Source organism: Trichechus manatus, unplaced genomic scaffold (assembly GCF_000243295.1).
Source record: "Trichechus manatus latirostris isolate Lorelei unplaced genomic scaffold, TriManLat1.0 scaffold00130, whole genome shotgun sequence".
Classification (NCBI taxonomy): domain Eukaryota; kingdom Metazoa; phylum Chordata; class Mammalia; order Sirenia; family Trichechidae; genus Trichechus; species Trichechus manatus.
This window is the reverse complement of record NW_004444066.1, coordinates 4,415,985-4,440,223: the sequence shown is the minus strand read 5'-3', so window position 1 is coordinate 4,440,223 and position 24,239 is coordinate 4,415,985. Positions and strand designations below refer to the sequence as shown.

At 37.8% G+C, this 24,239-nt stretch overlaps 1 protein-coding gene across 1 annotated transcript in view; it reads left to right on the top strand.

The window, feature by feature from the left end:
• Positions 1-13,179, top strand: part of SPINK5 (serine peptidase inhibitor Kazal type 5) — an 80,705-nt gene extending 67,526 nt beyond the window's left edge. The window contains exons 27-31 of the mRNA XM_023739184.1: positions 4,197-4,286; positions 4,397-4,524; positions 5,657-5,756; positions 10,462-10,592; positions 13,020-13,179. Of these exons, the coding sequence (XP_023594952.1) occupies positions 4,197-4,286; positions 4,397-4,524; positions 5,657-5,756; positions 10,462-10,592; positions 13,020-13,179 (609 nt within the window). The remainder of the gene's footprint in view (positions 1-4,196; positions 4,287-4,396; positions 4,525-5,656; positions 5,757-10,461; positions 10,593-13,019) is intronic.
• Positions 13,180-24,239: the final 11,060 nt, after the last annotated feature.

Genomic DNA, 24,239 nt, shown 5'->3' with positions numbered 1-24,239 from the left:
AGGATGTGTTTTCATTCTCATTTGATTCTATGAATTTCTTTATTCCATCCTTAATTCCTTCTATAACCCAGTAGTTTTTGAGCAAGGTGTTGTTAAGTTTCCATGTGTTTGATTTTTTTCCCTTGCTTTCTCTGTTGTTGATTTCTATTTTTATGGCTTTATGGTCAGAAAAGATACTTTGTAATATTTCGATGCTTTGGATTTTGTTAAAGCTTGCTTTATGGCCTAATATGTTGTCTATTCTGGAGAATGTTCCATGTGCATTGGAAAAGAAAGTATATTTGGCTGCTGTTGGGTGCAGTGTTCAGTATATGTCTATGAGATCAAGTTGGTTGATTGTAGCATTTAGTTCTTCTGTGTCTTTTTTGAGCTTCTTTCTGGATGTTCTGTCCTTCACCGAAAGTGGCATGTTGAAGTCTCCTACTACTATTGTGGAGCTGTCTTTCTCTCTTTTCAGTGCTGTTAAAGTTTGTTTTATGTATTTTGGAGCCCTGTCATTAGATGTGTAAATATTTATTATAGTTATGTCCTCCTGGTGTATTGACCCTTTAATCATTATATAGTGTCCTTCCTTATCCTTTGTGGTGGATTTACTTTATAGTCTATTTTGTCAGAGATTAATATTGCCACTCCTGCTCTTTTTTGAGTGTTGTTTGCTTGAAATATTTTTGTCCATCCTATGAGTTTTAGTTTGTTTGTGTCTTTAAGTCTAAAGTGTGTTTCTTGTAGGCAGCATATAGACGGATCTTTTCTTTTAATTCAATCTGCCACTCTCTGTCTCTTTATTGGTGCATGTAGTCCATTTACATGCAGCGTAATTATTGATAGGTATAAGTTAAGTGTTGTCATTTTGATGTCTTTTTTTGTGTGTAGTTCACTGTTTCTTTGTTCCACTTAATTTTCTGTGCTGAGTTGTTTTTCTTTATGTATTTTCTTTTCATCTTTTTCTTTGTTGTTGATTTTGTGTTTGCTGAGTCTTTATATGTTTCTAGTTTTTTATTTTGACTTGTAGGATTGTTAGTTTCCTTTGTGGTTACCTTAATATTTACCCCTATTTTGGTAAGTTAATACCAGTCTTTTATTACTTTATATCGCCTTGACTTACTCTCCATATGAAAAATCTGTGTCTACATTTTTTAAGTCCCTCTTTTTTGTTTTAATGTTGTCATCTTTTATATATTGAAATCTGTTTCCCTATTTTCAGTGTTTTAGCTTTGATTTACTTTTGTGACTTCCCTTTCTGTACTGATATCTGGTTGCTCTGTCCTGTGTTCTAATCTTGGGTTGTTATCTGATGTTACTGATTTTCTAACCGGAGGACTCCCTTTTGTATTTCTTGTAATTTTGGTTTGGTTTTTGCAAATTCCCTAAACTTCTGTTTATCTGGAAATGCCCTAATTTTGCCATCTTATTTGGGAGACAGTTTTGCTTGATATGTAATTCTTGGCTGGCAGTTGTTTTCCTTCAAGACTTTATGTGTGTTATCCCATTGCCTTCTTGCCTGCATGGTTTCTGCTGAGTAGTCCGAGCTTAGTCTTACTGACTCTCCTTTGTAGATAACTTTTCGTTTATCCCTAGCTGCTCTTAAAATTCTCTTTATCTTTGATTTTGGCAAGTTTAATTATAATATGTCTTGGTGACTTTCTTTTGGGATCTACCTTTTGTGGGGTGCGATAAGCTTCTTGGATAGATATCTTCTTATCTTTCACTATATCAGGGAAGTTTTCTGCCGACAAATCTTCAACAATTCTCTCTGTATGTTGTTATTCGCACCTGTTTTGGTACTCCAATCACTTGTAGGTTATTCCTCTTGATGAAATAATTCTTAGGGTTTCTTCATTGTTTTTAATCCTTTTTTATCCGATTTTACATCAAATAAGTTGATGTCAAGTGTTTTTCTTCAATCTCACTAATTCTGACTTCCATTTCCTTAATTCTGCTCCTATGACTTTCTATTGAGTTGTCTAATTCTGAAATTTTATTGTTAATCTTCTGGATTTCTGATTGCTGTCTCTCTATGGATTCTTGCAGCCTGTTAAATTTGTCATTACGCTCTTCTCTAATCTTTTTAATTTCCTCTATTGCCTGTTCTGCCTTTTGATTATTGTCCTTCTTAATCTATTGAAGAGTTCTGTATATTAACCTGTTTTATTCTGCCTTCAGTAATTCCAAGAAATTTTCCTCCTCTGGAAAATTTCTAGATTATTTATTTTGGGAGCTTGCTGAAGCCATCATGAATTGACTCTTTATGTGATTTGATATTGACTAATGTCTCCAAGCCATCAATAAATTACTATATTTATTTATTTTATGTTCGCTTACTGTGTTCTAGCTTCTTGTTTTGTTTCGATATGCCCAAATAGGCTACTCATATGAGCTAGTTTGATTATTGGCAACTTTGAAACTCTGATGTCCTGTCACCAGATGGTTAGATCTATTACTAGGTATGTGAGCTCAGGAGTCTGCCCACTCCTTCTGTACGGATTCAGTTCAGGTGCTCAGGTAGATAGGCAGCAAGTATGTGGTGCAAGCTCTCACCTACAGTCCTAGACAGGCATGGACGAGTGGTGTAGGCACAGGCTTCTGGCTGCAGCAGAAGGACACACTCTGAGCAAGGCAGGGGGCTGATGGCCACCCCTGAGTGTCCAGGAGGTAGGTGTGTCCCTGTTCCCTAGAGCGTGTAGGTGGGTGGGTTTTGCAGCCAGACTATGAGCACCCAATGCTGTTGACTGTGAGGACCGGGGGTATCTCTTATTCTTGAGCCCCTATTGCAGGTGGCTAGGTGGCGTGGGTGGAGCCACCAGTCCTCAGTCCCCTGACGTGGGTATATGAAGACCCTGCTTAATGGGCAGAGCAGTGTCAAATATCATGAACTTGACACATTGTAGCTGAAACAGTTGAAGTTAGACTTCAGGTATGTACCCTGTTGTACTGCAGTAATGAGGGCCCACACTGTTGAGATGGACCCACACAAGTCTCTGCAGGGAAAAAGGCACTCAAAGTCCATGGATCCCTTATGTCTGTGCCTAGGCAAAGGAGCTGTGCCTACCCTGGGTTCCTGGCTTAGGGGAGCTGGCAGTTTATTTTTTCCCCTGTTTGTTAATTTGTTCACTCTCCAAGCCCAGGAGAATGGCTCAGGGCATGTGACAGATCCTACTTCTGGCCCAGGGGACTCAGCAATTGCTGAAGCTGGTCCAGGACCCAGTGCAGAGTATGGAGTGGGGAGATAAATGGGAGAGAGGTTTTTTCCCTAAGGGGGGTGTTTTTGATCCGCACAGTAGGCCATACGCAAGTACTTATCTTTTGCTGATCCAGGGCTGCTTCTCACTGGTTCTGGGTGGCCAAGTAGACTGTCTAGTGCTGAGTCTCTCCTGGTGCAGAAAACGCACCTCCCAAGCACTGCTGCTTGCCTGCCTCATCGCTCACCCATGTGCTGCTCAGGCCTGAAGGGCTCAGGCTCTCTCTGGGTCAGATCTGGCAACTCCTCGCTGCTTCTGAACTGTCTCTCTCACCGCCTGCCACTCAGTCCGGTTCCTCAACTTTGCTTGAGATTTGCAGGTCTCCTAGATTGTCATATATAATTGATTCACTTGTTTTTTCAGTTCTTTGTTTTAAGAGGGGCCACTGGAAGCGTCTGACTACTTTGCCGTCTTTGCCCCGCCTCTCTTGGTGCTTTCCTTGATTTTGTAGAAATTCTCTTAGAGTGTGTGTCAATTATTGCTTTAGACTCTCCTCTTTGGGAAAAACATAGACTGAAAAATATGCGGTGAAATTTTCACCACCTGAATTGCATGCTTACCTCTGATACTTTAAATGTGAAATGAGGCTTCAGGTAACTTGTAGACTTTGATTTTAATAATTCACATAGTATCAACTGATCTCAAGCCTTCCCTTTAGCTTCTTTCCTTGATGTCTTTTTCTGTTTTCTCCAGATGATTTCCTCAGCATCAATGAATGAATAGTGTGCATGCATGATGCTACCTTTTCTATTTTCTTTTCACCACAGCAAAGAAGAAATCTTGATTCAGTCCTTTAATGGTGATAATCACATTTGCAGAGTTAGATTTCTGTGAGCTGGTCCTTTGGTCAAGAACACACCTCATGTGGGAAATAGGGGAAAGGAAGGACGGAAGGAAGGGGCGAGGGAGACAAGAAGGTCTATCAGGTGCTGCTTTTTGTTCCCCCTATGTTTCCAGGGCCAGTGCAGAGAGGTTCCAAATGAAGCAGAGAATGGAAAGCTTAGACAGTCTGGACATCCCTTGACCTTCATTGCCAGGATAAGTGCAGTGAATCCGAGTCTCAGGCCAAGAAAAGACTTCTTATAAATAAGGTTGAGAAAAACCACCAAGTTAAGAAGGGCAAAAGCCAAGTTAACTTTTTCTTTCCCATTTTTTAGGATGAGTGCAGTAACTTTCGGCAGTACGTTAGGAGTGAGTCACTCATCTGCACTCAAGAGAATGACCCTGTGCGTGGTGCCGACGGAAAGTTCTATAAAAACAGGTGCTTCATGTGCAGAGCTGTCTTGTGAGTAAAAAGTTTCTTTCCTCCTTCAGCTAGCTGAGGGACTGCATTTCTAGAAACTGCTGATTTAATGAATATGTCTTTAGATTAAAGGTCCTTAAGTTGAGACTCCTGATATAGTAGAAAGAACCCTTAACTTGGAGACAGGAAGTCTGAATGTAAGTTCTAACTATGCTACTTATTAGTTGTGTTACTTAAAACAACAACAACAAAGACCCTTCAACTCTTAGGATCACGGTTATAAAAATTTGTCCCAGATCTTCGTTCTGCAACTAGACTGGTCATCAAAGAAATCTTTTTTTTTTTTTTTTAATATATATTGTAGTTTAGATGAAGGTTTACAGAGCAAATTAGGTTCTTATTAAATAATTAATACACATATTGTTTTGTAACATTGGTTGCCAACCCCACAACATGTCAACACTCTCCCCTTCTCGACACTGGGTTCCCCATTACCAGGTTTCCTGTCCCCTCCTGCCTTCTTGTCCTTGCCCCTGGGCTGGTATGCACATTTAGTCTCATTTTGTTTTATGGGCCTGTCTAATCTTTGGCTGAAGGGTGAACCTCAGGAGTGAATTCATTACTGAGCTATAAGGGTGTCTGGGGAAGAAATCTTTTTTTAAATACAGATTTTTACGACCCAAAATACATTAAATCAGAATCTCCAGGGCTAAAGAGTTCATTTTTTAGAAGGATTCTCCAGGTTATTTTGACAAGCAACCAGACTGGGGGACAAATGGACATGGTAGGTAATGATTGATGATGATGATGATTATGTTGGTGATGATGATGATGATGGTCGTCATAATTACTGTGAACACAACAATAATAATCAGTGTTTATTTAGCATTTCACAGTATGTTCTTTGAGACAAGAATTAATACTGTCCTCTTTGTGTTCTAGGAAATCAGAGCCCGGGGAGTTTAGGCATGTTATCTAACACGATTAAGTGATGAGATCTCTAAATCATATCCTCGTTGTGTGTGTTGTTTTCTTAATATACAGCTCTGGTCACTCTGTGATGGAATGTTTTATGGTTCTGTTATGTTTTATTAGTATTGATTAACTTCCTACAGGCATAAGGAGCGGTTCTTGTGAATAACATTTAAAATTATTTTTTTGTCTCCTTCTCTAGTCAAAAACAAGCATTGGAAAAGGCAAGAATTCTAGAAAAGCCAACTCATGTTGGATCTTCTGAAGAAGAAGACGGCCCAGATTCCCCCAATATTTTGCTGGTAAGAATGACAATTTTTGAAAAAAACTGCTTGTCAACTTAATGCTCTTGATTTTTTTAGGCCTGTTGCCTGTTGCTCTCCATAAACCCCAATCCTATAGAAAGGGCTGAGGAACGATGGTTCGATGCAGCCTTAAGTCCTTTCAGGACAGTGCAGTTCATGCTTGGTGAGAGCTCTGGGACTACTTATCAGTGCATTATCCTGTGTTCTTTGAGCCCTTTTCCAAGCCAATTTAGTACATTTTGCAATTTAAAATAATTATGTGTAATGAGTGTAACTGGTCCCACATGTGGTCAAATAAGTAGTTAAGATTGTTAGGTGCTTCGGTTCTGTAATTTCAGGAGACCAAAAAGCTCATCACACCTCACCTTAAGTCCCTTTCCCCAATCAATTCATTTTCCCAAAAGCCTGGAAGGCTATCCTTAGCATGCTCACACTTGTGAAATTCCATCAATCAGCAATTCACAGTGGTGAAAACTTTTTATTTAAAATACAGACTGATGGGCCTCAGTGATGTATTCCTCAGTGTAAATTAGCCTAATCAGATATACTTTTTAGAGTTTTGGCAACATGAGTGGTGGAAAGGCAATGCGGTATGAGAGCATGAAGTAGCTTCATGAAATGGAATTTAAGGTAGGAACTTAAGAAGGTGACTTTATCACCTGGACTGGTGACCCAAAAAAGGAGAAAGAAAGATATCAAAAATGAATTTTATCTAAGCATTTGCCCAAATCATCTAGAATAATAGATAAGCTGCACAAGTGGAATAAACATTAATTACATATTTCCAGTTAATTAAGCACTGCAACAGGGATCCCTAAGGGTGGAGAAGAGCTATTCACAAAATCTATCCTTGTTTTAAAAAAAAAATTTTATCAAAGTATAATCATTGTCTTATTTGCTGTTGAGTTGATTCTGATTCATGATGATCCACGTGTGCAAAGTAGATCAGCTCCATAGGTTTTCAAGCCCATGAGCTTTTGAAAGCAGATCATCAGGCCTGTCTTCAAGGTGCCTCTGGGTGGGTTTAAACCGCCATCTTTTCAGTTAGTAGTCCAGTACTTAACAATTTGCTTCACCCAGGAGCTCCTAAAGTATAATACTCATAGAGAAAAAATGAAGATATCGTAAGTTTATAGCTACACGAAATATTACAAAATGATCACACCTATGTTACCATCACCAAAGTCAAGAAATAGGACATCACTTACAGATCAGAAACCCCCTCCTGCTTCTTTGTAATCCACAATATTGTTCTGAGCTGAGCTTTCTCTTGGATAAAAAAGTCATATTTATTATTCATTGTTTTATCCATCCAACAGTCCACTTACTCATCCAACAGATATTTATTGAGCACCTACTGTGTTCCAGACATTATTTCTGTGTGCTGGACTAATAGCCATACACAAACTATGCAGAATTGTTTACACTCATGGAGTTTATATTATTTTGTAAGAACAGAGACAATAGGTAATGTGAATAAGTAAAATATACCAAAGAAAACATTAAGCTGGAAAAGAGTATAGTATATGTTGTGATTAGGGGAGGAGGAAATACAATTTTAAATAGCATGTACAGGAAAAAGCTCTCCAGAAGGTGATATTTGTAGCAAGGCCTAAAGGGATTGACTCCACATGCATACCTGAGGGGAGAACATTCCAGGAAGAGAAACAACAAAGCCTTGAGGAAAACGTCACAGAACAGCAGAGTCCAGTATAGTAGAAATGGGGTGACCTCGAAGAGAGATGTAGAAGAGTAAGTCAGAAAGGTAAAGGGAGGCCATGCTGTATTGGATTTTGCAGACCCTTTTAAGGACTTTGGCTCTTATTCTAAGTGAGACTTTTGAGAAGAGTTGTGACTTGATCTGATTATGTTTTAAAAGAATAACACTGGCTGCTGTATTGTAAATACATTGCAGGGAGACAAGGGGAGAATCTGGCCATTGCATTAATTCACATAGGAGATAATGATAGCTTATACCACGATGATAGTGGTGGAGGTCATGAGGTATGTTTGCATACTAGGTATTTTTAAACATAGAATCAACAGAATATTTCCACAGAATTAAAGTAGTATGTAAAAAAAAAAAAAAAAAAAAGAGAGAGAGAAGTATTTTGTCTTTGTTGCCTCTGCTGCTTCTTTGTGTTGCTTTTTCCTGGTAGTTTCGAATCCTGTAGCAGCAGATACCTGAATAATACTAAGGGTATCCCTAGTTCTGTTCTGTTTTTGCTGGGGTTTCATAAAAGGTGCTTGTTTAAGTTCTGCTTGAATATCTATACTGAATTGGAACTCACTACAATCTAACTCACCACAATCTAAAGTAGGTATTTAGCAAAACAAACAGCAAATACTTCTTTCCTCTTCTGGAATGAACGTCAACAGATATAATACTATTAAATGTTTTAGTCCTTCCCAGTATCTGTTTCAGAAAGTGGTTTTCAATGGATTTGGTAATTTCATATTGGCTGCCAAATTTATCGGCAGTTATCCATAATATTTTCACATTATTCTGTTAAGATAGTATATGTAGTGATGTCCCTTTTTCTTTTCTTTCTTTGCTTAAAACAACACAGATATATTATCTTACAGTTCTGGATGTCAAAAGTCCAAAGATATGATGAAATATAATAATAATAATACCATAGTTCTGGACAGCCTCTAAGGCTGAGACTGATCTAGGAGGTCGAATGGAAGAAACTTTCTCCACCTGCTGTCATAAGATCGATTTGTGGACTCTGTATTTGTTGCCTTGGCATCCATCAATTCCTCCTACTTGCCCTTTTCTCTAGTTTCTGACATGGCCATTCCTATCTTGTCAACCAGTCTCTCAACAATAGGTGGTCACTCCTTGCTCCTCCTGGCCACACCCCATTTGGTTTCCTGTGACTGGAATCTGTTGCTATCTATAGCCCAGACTCTCAACAGTGTAGTCGCTCCTTGTGTTTTTTTGCCTTTTTAAGCCAATTTTGCAAATGGTTTATCAATTTATTAATTTTTTCAAACAATCAACTTTTGGATTTGTTCTGTTTTCTATTTCATCAATTTCTCTATTTCTTTTCTATTCTCTTTGGGCTTGATTTGCTCATAATTTTCTAGCATCTTCAGATGGATATTTAGATTTTGATTTTAACTTTTATTTATTTCTACTATATGTACTTAAAGTAATAACTTTCCCTCACATCACTGTTTTTGCTGCTGGGTTTAGATAGTTTATATTTTCATTTTAATTCAGTTCAAAACATTTCTAAATTTTATTATGATTGCTTCTTTGAGCCATGGGCTATTTAGGAGTGTGTTGCTTAATTTATGAATACTTGGATATTTTCTAATTATCATATTGATTACTAGTATTATACTAGAGTAATACTAGTATAATACTAGTATAATAATATAAATTGAATACTAATTAACAGGTTCCCTGGGTGTTGCAGATAGTTAAGCACATGACTACTCACTGAAAGGTTAGCAGTTCAAAACTATCCAGAGGCACCGTGGAATACAGACTCGGTGATCTCCTTCCAAAAGGTCACAGCCTTGAAAACCCTATGGAGCAGTTCTACTCTTCATACGTGGCATCGCGATGAATCAGAATTGACTTGACGGCAACTAACAAAAACTAGTATAATTCTATTGTGATCAGAGAACTTAATCTTTATGTCTTCAATGCTTTAAATTTATTGGCCTATTTTGGTAATTGTTTTCATGTGTACTTGAAAAGAATGTATAATCTGCAGTTGGATGTAGAGTTCTATACATATTATGTAAGTCAACTGGTTAATATTGTTGCTCAAATATTCTGTATCTTGATTTTTTTGTCTTTTCTGTCAATTACTGAAAGAGCTATGTTAAAATTTCCAATTATGTTTGTGAATTTGCCTATTTTTTCAGTCAAATTTTCTTTATGTATTCTTTAATTGTTATTGAGATGAAATTCACATAACATTAAATTAGCCATTTTAAACAGAACAATTCTGTGTCATTTAGTACATTCACGGCCTCTAACTGTATTTAGTTCTTAGACATTTTCATCACCCCAAAGTAAAACCTTTATTAAAAGTAAAAACTTTATTAAGCAGTTACTCCTCATTCCCTCCTCCCCTAACCTCTGACAATCACCAATTTACATTTCATTTCTATGGAATTAACTCTACTGGATATTTCATTAGGAGCCCTGGTGGCACAATGGTTAAGTGCTGAGCTGCTAACTGAAAGCTCAGAGGTTTGAACCCACCAGCTGTTCTGCAGCAAAAAGATGTGGCAGTCTGCTTCCATAAAGATTATGGCCTTGAAAATCCTATAGGGGCTGTCCTATAGGGTTGTGGAGACTCGGAATCAACTTGATGGCAACGGGTTTGGTTTAGTTTTTGGATACTTCATATAAATGGAATCATATAATTTTGACCCTTTGTGACTGGTTGTTTTCACTTAGCATGATTTTGACAGTCATCCATGTGGTAGCATGTATCAGTATTTCATTCCTTTTTAAGGCTGAATAATATTCTGTTGTATGTACATACTACAATTTGTAAATCCATTCATCATTTGATAGACATTTGGGTTGTTTCCATCTTTTGGTTTTTAGGAATAGTGCTGCTATGAACATTTATTCAAACGTAATTGTGGAAATCAAAAGTTTTTCCCAAGCCAATCCCTGGCCTTGAGTGCCATTGAATAAGTCTTTTTTTTTTTTTTTTGGCTTGTTCAGGATTCTGATATGTGCAAACACTATCGAGTATTGCCCAGGGTGGGTTACCTTTGCCCAAAGAACTTACAGCCTGTCTGTGGTGATGATGGCCAGACATACAACAATCCCTGCATGCTCTGTCATGAAAACCTGTAAGTACACAATTCACACGAGCATATCTTGCAGTGTAGAGGTTCTCAATTATAGCTTTGAGCCACAGTAGTACACTGATATCAATCTGATGTGTATTGCAAGTAATTTATTAATCACAGCACTTAAAAATTCCAAATTGTGAATGACCATACTTATACATAAAATAGAGAGAGATTAAGGTTATCCCTTTAATAAAATTGCTTATTTATAAAATAGAGAGGATTTAAGGTTATCCTTTTAATAAATTGCTTACCTACATTGTTATATTCTTTACTGAGTGGAAGAGAAAGAGAAAAATGGTGGGGCTACAACAAATTAGGTAAAATCTCGATAAGCCTGTATACACTAAAGGGAGTGTGAATTTCACCTGTCTTGTTGGTAGCAGAGAAAAAAACAGTTGAGAACCACTGCTGTGTACAGTCAGCCCAGCGTATAACCGATAGAGCACCCTACGACTACATAATCATCACTGATTGCTCGCTCTGTCTAAGACTTTAGCTTGGTGGAAAAGGTGGTATCATTCCAAAGACAGAGCAGACTGGAACAAATGGCAGACCTGGCGCCTGTTCTCAGATTTATTACTATCTGTACATCTGTGGGCATATTAGCTCATCATTCTGAGCCTCTATTTCTTCATCTGGAAAGTAGATGCAGTTCTCTGAGCCAGATGACTTCACAGGGTTATTGAGAAGGATTGCTAGATATGAAAGTATTTTATTTTTACTTTAGGTTAAATAAAAAAGATTTAGCTTAATGCTTTCATTTTTGCTCGTAGCTTTGTTATTGCTTATCTGCTCAAATGGTATCTGGTTTTGGTAATACATTTTTAACACCTCGACACACACTCCTTCCAGCCTCCATTTGTCCAGCTTTAAATGAGAACATGTGGCAAATCTTGACTTTTCCACCCTACTCCACCCCAACCTGACTTACATTGAAGTCCAGGTATGTCCTTCTTAGGATACAGTAAACAGAGAGGATAGAACTCCCTGATATCCTGCTCTGCAATCTGGAAAAAAATATTTAAATTCACATTTATTTCCTTTATAATGAAGCTTTTTGAAGAACAAGCTATTCCTCAGTTTATATACTTAAAGTAGTATAAATATGAGTGCTTTATACATTCTCATATTTGTAGGTAAAGTATATTCACTCACTAAATCCTTAACAACCTGCTATAGAGTATTATCTTCTTTGTACAGAGGAATAAACTGAGGCTCAAAGAGTCCAGGAAATTTGTTCAAAGCTAGGACATATATCAACCAGGATTTTAACATTGTTCATTTGGGTCTAAATACAATTTTATTCTCTCCTCACTATACTAGCATTATATCCAAGGCAGTAGTTCCTTAAACATTTGGGTTCCAAAGTTTATTTTAGTAGTATAAAGAAAGCTACCTCTTTCCAAAAAAGGAAAAGAAAGATTTATGTGCATTAACATCTGTGGGTTCATGGAACACTTGAAATCCATCCATGGATCTTACAGTGTTTGAGGGATTAAGAAATCTTTGTTTAAGAAATGATTACAGCCCTCCAGGAATTTAGTCACTATATTTGCCTTATCTTCAGCCTTTAATTCTTTCCATTCCTCTTTGATGCGAAGATGAAGGCCTAAACTATCTAACTTTTTAAAGCTTTCCATTAACTATATAAATCCGTAAGAAGTGATTCTCTACTCAAGGGAACTTTAGATTCAGAATTCAAATTATAAAGATATTAATAAAGAATGGCTCAGGATGGGCTGTTTGGCTAAAGGAACTGGGAGTATATAATATGGAGAAGAGAATATTTATGCTATCCCGGGCAAGAAGGAACAGTATTGGTTTGTGCAGCCTTAGAGGAAGCTATGGGGAAACAATTTCACCTTGAGCAATGGTCAAAGACAAAATGGACTGCCTTACTAGATAACGAGGTTCCCATCACCAGAGGAAAACAAGTAGAGGCTTGATTCATAACAGTTTTTAAGAAAAAAGGTATTAATATTCATACCAGTTAATATCCTTTCCAATGTTAAGATTCAGACTGTATGATTGTGTCTTGTTATATTTTATATTCCCCGAGGCATATTATAGTTAATAAAGTGAAACTTCTCTCTGAGACTCAATTTTCCCGTCTATAAAACGATGGTTTTGGGACTTGATGATCATCAAATTTATTTCTAACATTCAATAATTCTATGACATTATAAGTAAATAAAATGTGACACAATAGCTTCAGGACCAGGGAACAAACCTGGAGCTAAATCAAGAGAGAGAGGCTGAACCTGGATAATGTCTACTGGACAATGGCTACATGCAGATCAGAGACCCTACCCCTTAATTTCAGTTCTGGCCTGATGCCCAAATGCCACCCACGTTGGTCCTTGCTGTTTTTTCATTGTGACAGTGTGTTTTCTCATCTTTGAAGTTTTCTCTGTTCTGTTTTAGGATACGCCAAACTAATACACACATACGTTTTATAGGGAGGTGTGAGGAGAATAGCACACCAGGAAAATCACCGCTCAGCCTGTCTACACCTGTAAGTACAAGGACGTTCCTGATTATGATGTTAGAACACATTGGTCCTGCTTCTGTAATTTTGCACTAGGTGATGAACATTTCTCTGATCATGGAAGTGATAGAGGTCAGTGATCCTAGAGTTAGTCACATTTTCCTGTTGAAGACAAGTAATTATTGGAATATGTGGGAATACTGATACAGCCATTAACCTTTTTAAAAATGTTTCTCATTTGCTGAGCTCATTAATAGATTTTTTTTATGAGCAATGTCTCTAATCTTCTAATACTTTTGCAGGGTAGATTTAAGTATCGCTGATCTACAATAAAAAGATGAGACAGAGATTAAGAGAAGTCAGATAGTAAGCGACAGAGCTAGATTAAAGTTGCATTAAACTGTCTCCCAGCATGGAAAGTTGACTTATTTCATCGAAACATCTTAAAGGGTGTTTCAACACTCATTACTGAATTTGGAATTGTCCTTGGTAGTTGTATTTGAGGAGTCTCTTCCTCAGGTTAGGTGGTATGTAATTTGGAAAAAAATAGAAATTTTCAAATAAGATATATCTGGGTTCAAATTCCAGTTTTTGATGTTTTTCAGATATGAGATCTTTGGCAAGTCACTTAAATATTGTAAGTCAAAGACTTCAGTGAATTGTTGAAAATATTTAATAAACACTGAATTTTAAGCATTTAGCACAATGTCTGACAAATTAATGTCATCTTTATTATTGTTGTCAGTATTATTATTATGCCTAAGAAGCTGAAGTATGAACTTATTAAAATAGAGACCCAAGTAGGAATTTATAGAAACAGATTTGGCACTATGTGCTCATTTTTAGTGAGAAACTTTGAAGATCATTTTAGTTAAGTATAGTATGGTTACAGTGAAGTTGATATTAGGGGACTGATCACTCTTACTTACTGAGTTAGCCATTTCCCAAAATGAAGAATGTGAACTGGATGTCTAAGTTTCCCTCCAGGACTTGAACACCTTGACATATTATCTTTGGTTAGTTTAACAAGTGTTTTTACTCCATTCCATGACCACAAAAAGCTTTGGCAATAATGGAATTGGAGACCATTCTACCAGATTTGGTGATCTTGGTCAAGCACACTGGATTAGAGCATAATCAAAAGAACTACTTAGGAAGGCTTTATACAAGAAATTGAGAAAACACAAGCTATTAGCTAGTGTGTTTCTGGTTTCACATTAGCAGCTGGAAGGCAGGATAAAGTAGGCAGAATACTGAGATGAAATCAAGAGACCTCCATTTTTTTCTTATACGGGTTTAACAAATTATCTACCTACTCTGGATCTTTACACATTCATAAAATGAGAAAGTTTCAATTTGTGTTCTAATCTCCACATTGCGTTTGCTGTCCTATTGAATATAAATTCTCTGTAGCTTGTTCTGCATTTTGTTGGCAGAATATACTTCCAGCCTTCCCACAAACACACCTAGTTATGTATGTCTCAGAACAGGGAGGTTAGAACGATGGCCAAAAGAATCCTTATACAAATCCTATAGAACACACCTTGGACTACTTCTTGAGTAATCCTCCTGCTGTTAGGCAACTTGACAAAAAATCTACTTTGTGAGGACCTTGCCAGAGAGTCATACAGATAAGATGTATTTATTCAAATAATGAGGAATCTTTCCAGGGTTTTGCATGAAAATTTTTCCTTCAACTAGAGTTGCCTAACAGACACTACTAATGGCAGGAGTTATTTTTGATGGTAACTTGTGAAACAGATCAATAGAACAAGAGGTGTTCTGGGAATGGAGAGAATTCAATTCCCTCTGTGTGATTCAGTGATGTAATTTTGGGTACAGGTGGCACAGGTGGGTCATGAAAGAGTTTAAAGTTGTATTCTAGTCCCCAGCCTAGCTCTGACAACTGTTCTCAGGTGATAGCCTGAGGGTTACAACTTATTGCCTGAACTTGCTTACTGAGTAGAAGATTCTTAGAGTCTGTAATTCCAAGAATGGAATAAAAGACAATGCAGTCATAACTTTCCTGGAAAAGTAGGTTAAGAATTCTGGAACCCATTCTTCAGCTTACTATTTAGCTGTACTTTCTATTATACAACAACTATTACACACTAACTACTAAGATTTATGTAGCTCTTTAGAGTTTTATGTGCATTTTCTTATTGGATCCTCACAATAGTTGTGTGAGTAGGGAGTAAGGAAGGGATCATTATCTTCCCCATTTTAAAGATAAGAAGCTTGGAGGCAATTGTATGGCTTACCTAAGTTATTTAGTATTAGAGCTGTGGTCCGGTGTAGATCTTCTGAGTTTATTTCTTATGCTCTTCCATTATCTCTTAGTTGCCAGGAGTTTCTGAAAACCATGTGCTCTAAAGAAGGTATTATATAAATTAAAAGAAGATTTGCTATGTTGAAAGAAAATTGTCGTATTAAGAAAAATACCAATATTATTCTATAAGACAAATAAATGATTCTTCTCTATTTCATGACAAAATTGTCAAGGATTCAGCATGATCATAGCTTGCCATGTTCCCACCAAAGGAAACCTTAGAGGCTTGATGTGAGAACTAAAAAAGGATGTCTGAGTTTAAAATGACAACACTGCTCATTCCCTAGATGGCAGTATGTGCTTCCTGAGGTCCTCTCCCCAACTTAAAAAAAAAAAAAAAAATTAATTAATATTGACTACATGGAAAAGTCAGGCAATGAAGACAGCTGATTAAATTCTAATGGCATAAAATTACAATAGAAGAAGCATTAGTAACAGAGGAATTGCATTCAAATCAAGCCCTAGTATGAGATTGTGGCAAGTCACTAAACTTCACTGAAACTCAAATTTCCTCATCTCTGAAATGGCGTAATGACACCTGCCTCATTTGGCTACTGGAAGAGTCATATGTAATCTAGGGCAGAGCTGAGCCATGTTCATTTGTGTATTCACTTTAATAATGGAATAATATTTAGCAGTACTTTCTATTCAGCAACTAGTATATACTAGGTAAAAATAAATACTTGTTGGATAAAATATGAAGGTGATTTAAAATTGTGAGTGTTTGGTTGAATGCAGGAATCTATGGATTCTTTTGTTCATGGTAAATCTGTAATCACACAGCCCATGTCTCTGCAGTATTCCTGAGTTTCTAGCATCTAACCTACCCATCTTTTCTTCTAGGATAAATGATGTGAGAATTGGTGAAAACTATGAGAGAAAAAGTATACCCCAGTTCTGAATCGCCTACCTTCACAGTCTGTATATACAAAGAATTCTTCTGAGCTCACCTTATTTACTATAGAAAACAATATCAAGCTGTCGGGGGAATGGACTCACTGATTTTCAGTCTTTTCCATCTCTTGCCTCCTAGACTCTGATTTATGGGCACATCTCCATCCTGTCTGCGTTCTGGAAACCTCCTGATCACAATGCTGTCTGTCCAACTGCTTGTTCAATAAAAGTAAACTCAGCAGAGCACCATTTCTGGAATTTCTTTGTCACTGCCTGGATAATAGGAACTTGTTTTAACAGATGCTGGATAAATCCTAACTTTTTGTCTTGAAAGCCCACTGGTAGAGAGAAAATGTCTACTTTGTTCAAATTAAAATTGCTGTCATAGATTGGAAAGAAGTATCTAGAAGAGAGGTAGGGAGATATGAGCTCCCAGGCAGCCACCAGCTGTATAAAGTCGAATGAGTTATGAATCCACCTCACCATCACAACCCATCACTGTACTAGCTTCTCCATCTAGCTGCTGTATTTCCATGAATAGCATAACTGTCTCTCAGTTGCATAGACCCCATCCAAAGATTCAAACCAATAACTTCTCATATCCAATCATGTTACCTCTTTATAATTTCCTGTATCAGAGCCTTTTACCCACAGACTAAGGAAACGAGAGTTACAAATGTGTACGAGTCTCTAAAGCAGTTCTGTCCAATAGACATATAATGACAGCCACATATGCAATTTTAAATTTTCTAGTTAACTACATTAAAATAAAGTAAAAAGAAATGGGGAAAATTAATTTCAATAATTCATTTTACTTAGCCTAATATAGCCAAACCATTATCATTTCAAAATGAAATATGTATATAAACATTTATTAAGTTCTTTAAATTGATGAGCATTTTATACTTACAGCACATCTTAATTTAGATCAGCCATGTTTTGAGTGCTCAATGTCTGCATGTGCGCTAAAAAAACCAAAAAACTTGTTGCCATCATGTGGATTCTGACTCATGGCGACCCCACATTTTGCAGAGTAGAACTGCTCCACAGGGTTTTCTTGGCTGTAATCTCTATGTATGCAGATTTCCAGGCCTTTCTTCTGTGGTGCTGCTGGGTGTGTTTGAACTGCCAACTTTTAGATTAGCAGTTCAGTACAAACTGCACCACTGGTGGGCTACATGTGGTGACAGGCTACCACATTAAACAGTGCAGTTCTAGTGGGAGCTGGTGGAGGTGGAAAACCTAACAAGGGATCCAAGTATTAGATACGGGTGGGATGAAACAATCTGTAAGCTCCTGCCTCTGTGCTGAAACTCTGTCCTTCTTAGACTCTTGCTACTGAAGCTTTGTCCCAGTACCTAGTTAACACATTCATTTGAAGACTCTGGGATGGTGCTGAACACACTCCCAAGGGTGACACTTATGAAGAATCCCTCATGGTCCAAATTGTTAGCTATAGAAGAACTGTGCCTGGGGTGACAGGCCTACTTGGAATTGAGAAGTTAATTTTTCATTTTTTCATCTGCTCTTTTTAAATGAGTACTCACTAGGCCAATTATAGTAGGATTTTTGTGATCTTTGCTCTTTGCAGCTGAGTGAAAATAAATCAACCTCTATGCTGTTTTCTTTCTATGTTATCATTAATAAAAGAAGGCTTGCAAATCATTTTTCAAGCATGAAAGATATAGAGTCATTTCAGAAAAAACTATTAGAAAATCCTGCTGAGTTATTTTCTTTGGCAATTCTGGGTGTACAAGATGGGCTTAGAGATCCTATGACATGTGAAATTGTGTCTCCTCCCTGGTCATTTCTAGGTAATCCAGAAACTTTATTTTCATGGCCAAAAGATATGCTGTTTGAGAAGTAAGGGTTGTAATATGTCATTTTGAACATTTTATTGAAGTCTAAACAACAGACTCTTTACATTTCTTTATTATATTATTATTAAGTAATATGCACAAAAGACTTTGTCATCAAATGTTTAAGACTTAACTAATCTCTGATAATCATCCTGAGCATCAGAGAAGGAGTGTGGCTTAGTGATGGGGGGATGGTGGAGGGTACAGTGGTCTGGAATGAATTGAGACATGGGAATGGGGAGAACCTAGGGACTCTTTGAGGGTCAGGTGTGAAGTGAGGGGAACAGAGGTCAGGAATGGAATGGGGGCCAGGAAAGATGATGTTGAGAATGGATTGAAGTTCAGGGATGGGGGTAAGGAGTGTGAACATGTGGAACACATACTTGAGATTTTAAAAATCTGATTTCTTCTTAGAGGCACAAACTACAGGTGGATATACAAATGTCATCTGTGTCAAAATGGCCACAACAAAATAACTGCATTAAATATCAAATAAACTAATGCTTGAGTTGGAGTTATATCCTGGTGGATGGGAGGCAAATGAAAATCAGAACTATCTCACTGATGCTTTAACATCAGCTCTAAAATTCTAAAGCAGGAAGTGATAAATGATCCAGGGATGGAACTAAAGAGGGCAAAAACATTCCGTCACTTCTTCCTGGCCATTACCACAGACTTATGCATTTCTTTAAAACTGATACTTTAGATTCCATTTTCAGAATATGTGTTTTCAGAGATCAGTCACTGTCAAGTTCCTTCTCATGTAAGGAACCCACCTGAAGTCTTTCCATCTCTCCTAAGACTTCCAAAAGATGCAAGGAGAACATCTGTCTAGACTAGTGGTTGGCAAGGAGTCCTGGTGGTACGGTGGCTAAGCGCTCAGCTGCTAAATGAAAGATCGGCCATTCGAACCCACAAGTGGCCCACCAGCTGCTCCGTGGGAGAAAGCTATGACAGTCTACTTCCTTAAAGATTTACAGCCTTGGAAACCCTATAGGGCAGTTCTACTCTGTCCTATAGGGTCATTATGAGTCAGAATCAACAGCAATGGGTTTTAGGGGTTGGCAAAATTTTTTTTGTTAAGAGTTAGTAAATATTTTCAGCTTTGCAGGACATATAGTCTCTGTCACAACTACTCACTGCTGCTGTTGTGTAAATAAATGTAAATAAATGGATTTTACATTATGTGAATATATGGACATGGCTGTGTTAGAATAAAGTTTTATTTACAAAAACAGGTGGTGGGCTGGATTTGGCCTGTGGGCTGTAGTTTCCCTGGTCTAAAACAACTCAGTAATGGTCAAGCATTTGTCTTCTCATCCTTCTTTGTAACTTAGCTACTTCGTCTTCTCTCCCATCTACCCTCTTAAATACCAACTATGCTTCTCATTCTCTGAACATAATACTCGAAATGGTAATAGAAAATAATACAAGATGACATTTCTTAACACTTAATATATGCTTGAAACTGGAAAAAAAACAAAAAAACCAAAAAACGCCTGGCAAGGCTCATATGCATAACACAATCCCATGCTTTCTGCTACTCTTATTGGTCATCTCGGCTGACTTTGGCCAAGGCTACATAGAAAAGATCAGTCTTGTGTTTTACATAATTAGATTATGGGAAATGAAGCAAATCATTCTTCAAATAACAATCCCCGTGGCCTTTACCAACAATGGGTAATATCTCCAACTGTTCCTCTCATGTTGTTGTTGTTGTGTGCCATCAGATCACTTCTGACTCATAGCAACCCTACAGGACACAGTAGAACTCACCCATAGTGTTTCCAAGGAGTGGCCGGTGGATTCGAACTGCAGAACTTTTGGTTAGCAGCCTGAGCTCTTACCCACTTTGCCACCAGGGCTCTGTTCCTCTCATGGAGAAAAGCAAAACAGGACACACTGTTCTTTCTCTGGCACATGGATCCCTTTGTTAGTCCAATATTGCATTTAAAGTTATATCTACATAATATACAACTATAAATCATTCTTCAAGCATGAAAAGAGAACAGAGAGAAAGATTTTATCAATTGTAGATAGGTGCCAGGGGAGTAATCAAATAGAATATTTTTCATTCTTGATGTAATTTTTATTTGAATATCTATCTCCTTAGGAATTATTTTAAGGGATGATATGCTGTCTTCTTCCAGGTCATTCTATGCACTCCATTCTAATCTTGGAAATATTTCTCAAGCCTGTGAACACTTTGCATTCCAACTTATTTTATTCTTTTATGAAATTTCAGAGCCTTTTTTTCTCTCTGGTGAACTTTTGCAATAGCCTTTTGTCTTAGTCATCTAGTGCCGCTATAACAGAAATACCACAAGTGGATGGCTTTAACAAAGAGAAATTTATTCTCTCTCAGTCTAGGAGGCCAGAAGTCCGAATTCAAGGTGCCAGCTCCAGCAGAAGGCTTTCTCTCTCTTTCAGCTCTTACAATCTTCCCCTGTTGAGGAGCTTCCTAGAACAGGGACCCCAGGTCCAAAGGAAATGCTATTCCCCCGGATCTTGTTTCTTGGTGGTATGAGCCCATCCCCTCCCCCTCTGCTTGCTTCTCTCTTTTATATCTCAAAAGAGATTGACTCAAGATGTACAATCTAATCTTGTAGATTGAATCATGCCTCATTAACATAACTGCCTCTAATCCAGCCTCATTAACATCATACAGGTACAACTTACAACACCTAGGGAAATCATCTTAGATGAGAAAATGGTGGACAATCACACAATACTGGGAATCATAGCCTAGCCAAGTTGACACACATTTTTGGGGAAAAAAATTTAATCCATGACACCTTCTAACAGACTAACTTGTCTACAACCTTTACTGTTCTTTCACCATCTCCTAAAATTACGTCTCCAAAATAGAGAGCTGTTCAATTCCCCAGTTTAATTTTTCTTAAAATGTCTGTCAAGTAACCACGTTGCACTAGAACAAAGCAAACCTAAGCAAGTTTGAAATCTAAGCATTCTTCTTGTCTTCATCTTTCCCTTTACCCTCCGTTGAGTTAATCACCAAATCCGATACACTCTTTGGTTCAAGACATCATCATCCTCTCCTGAATGACCAAAAAAAAAAAAAAAAAACCCAAACCTGTTGCCTCTGAGTTGATGCCAACTCACAGCAACTCTATAGGACAGAGTAGAACTGTCCTATAGAGTTTCCAAGGAGTGGCTGGTGGATTCGAACTGCCCACCTTTTGGTTAGTAGCTGAGCTCTTAACCACTGCACCATCAGGTCTTCCCTGGATGACTACAACAGCTTCATAACTTGTTATCCTGCTTCAGTCTTGTTCCCTCCAATTCATTCTCCACTGTAGGCCAAGTAAGGATTTTTTTTTAAAATTTATTTCTTCCCATACAAAAATGTATACATACATTGTTATTGGACTCTAATTCCTCTCCCCGTACTGTGACAGCACACTCCTCCTTTCCACCTGATTCCCCATGTCCATTCAAGCAGCTCCAAACACTGTCTGCCTTCCCATCTCACCTCCAGACAGAAGTTGTCCATTTAGTCTCTTGTATCTACTTGAGCTAAGAGGCACACTCCTCACAAGTATCCCTTTATGTCCCACAGTCCAGTCCAATCCCTGTCTGAAGAGTTGGCCTCAGAAATTGTTTTAGTTCTGGGCTGATAAGGAATCCAGGGGCCATGCTTTCTGGGGTTCCTCCAGTCTCAGTCAGACCACTAAGTCTGGTCTTCTTACTAGAATTTGAGTTCTGCACCCCACCTTTCTCCTGCTCCATCTGGGACTGTCTGTTGTGTTCCCTGTTGGGGTGGTCATTGGTGGTAGCCAGACACATTCTAGTTCTTCTGGTGTCAAGCTGATGCAGTCTCTGGTTTATGTGGCCCTTTCTGTCTCTTGGGCTAATACTTTCCTTGTGTCTTTGGTGTTCTTCATTCTCCTTTACTCCAGGTGGTTGGGACAAATTGACGCATCTTAGATGGCCACTTGCAAGCTTTTAAGACCCAAGATGCCACTCACCAAAGTAGGATGCAGAACATTTTCTTAATAAGCTTTGTTATGCCAATTGACCTTGATGTCCCACGAAAGCATGGTCCCCTGACTCCTACCCCGGCTACTCTGTCCCTCAAAGTGTTTGATTGTATTCAGGAAACTTCTTAGCTTTTGGTTTAGTCCAGTTGTGCTGACTTCCCCTGTAGTGAGTGCTGTCCTTCCCTTCACCTAAGATAATTCTTATCTACTATCTAGTTAGTAAATAACCCTCACCCTCCTTCCCTACCCTCGTAACCATCAAAGAATGTTCTCTTCTGTGTTTAAACCTTTTCTTGAGTTCTTATGACAGTGGTCTTATACAATATTTGTCCTCCTGTAACTGACTAAATTCACTCAGCATAATGACCTCCAGCTTCCTCCATGTTATGTTTCACGGCTTCATTGTTGTTCTTTATCATTGCGTAGTATTCCATTGTGTGGATATACCATAATTTGTTTATCCAGTCATCCGTTGATGGGCACCGAGGTTGTTTCCATCTTTTCACTTTCGTGAACAGTGCTGCAATGAACATGGGTGTGCATATATCTGTTCATGTGACACTCTTATCTCTCTAGGATATATTCCAAGGAGCAGGATTGCAGGATCATATGGTACATCTATTTCTAGCTTTTTAAGGAAGCGCCAAATCGATTGTATCATTTTATATTCCCACCAACAAAGTATAAGTGTTCCAGTCTCCCCACAGCCTCTCCAACATTTATTATTTTGGATTAATGCTAGCCTTCTTGGGGTGAGATAGTATCTCATTGTAGTTTTGATTTGCATTTCTCCAATGGCTAATGATCATGAGAATTTCCTCATGTGTCTGTTAGTCACCTGAATGTCTTCTTTGGTGAAGTGTCTGTTCATATCCTTTGCCTATTTTTTAATTGGGTTATTTGTCTTTTTGTTGTTGAGGTTTTGCAGTATCTTGTAGATTTTAGAGATTAGACGCTGATCAGATTTGTTGCAGCCAATTTTTTTTTTCCACTCTGTAGGTTGTCTTTTGACTCTTTTGGTGAAGTCTTTTGTTGAGCCTAAGTGTTTGATTTTTAGGAGCTCCCATTTATCCACTCTCTCTTCTGATGCTTGTGCATTGTTACTTATGGTTTGTATTGTGTTTATGCCATGTATAAGGGCTCCTAGCGTTGTCCCTATTTTTTCTTCCATGATCTTTAGAGTTTTCAATTTTATATTTAAGTCTTTGATTCATTTTGAGTTAGTTTTTGTGCATGGTGTGAAGTACGGGTCTTGTTTCAGTTTTTTGCAGATGGATATCCAGTTATGCCAGCAGCATTTGTTAAAGAGACTGTCTTTTCCCCAATTAACCGACTTTGGGCCTTTGTCAAATGTCAGCTGCTCATAGGTGGATGAATTTATGCCTGGATTCTCAATTCTGTTCCATTGGTCTATGTATCTGTTGTTGTACAGTACCAGGCTGTTTGACTACCGTGATGGTATAATAGGTTCTAAAACCAGGTAGTGTGAGGCCTCCCACTTTGTTCTTCTTGAGTGATGCTTTACTTATTTGGAGCCTCTTCCCTTTCCATATAAGGTTGGTGATTTGTTTCTCCATCTCATTTAAAAAAGTCTTTGGAATTTGGATCGGGATTGCATTGTATCTGTAGATCACTTTGGGTAGAACTGACGTTTTCACAATGTTGAGTCTACCTATCTATGAGCAAGGTATGTTTTCTCACTTTTGCAGGTCTCTTTTGGTTTCTTGCTGTAGTGTCTTGTAGTTTTCATTGTAGAGATCTTTTATGTCTCTGGTTAGATTTATTCTTAAGTATTTTATCTCCTTGAGGGCTATTGTAAATGGTATTGATTTGGTGATTTCCACTTCGAGGTTATCTTTGTTGATGTAAAGGAATCCAACTGATTTTTGTATGTTTAGCTTGTATCCTGAAACTTTGCTGAAATTTTCTATTAGTTCCAGTAGTTTTCTTGTGGATTCTTTGGGGTTTTCTGTGTATAAAATCATATCATCTGCAAATAGAGATACTTTGACTTCTTCCCTACCAATTCGGATGCCCTTTATTTCTTTTTCTAGCCTAATTGCTCTGGCTAGG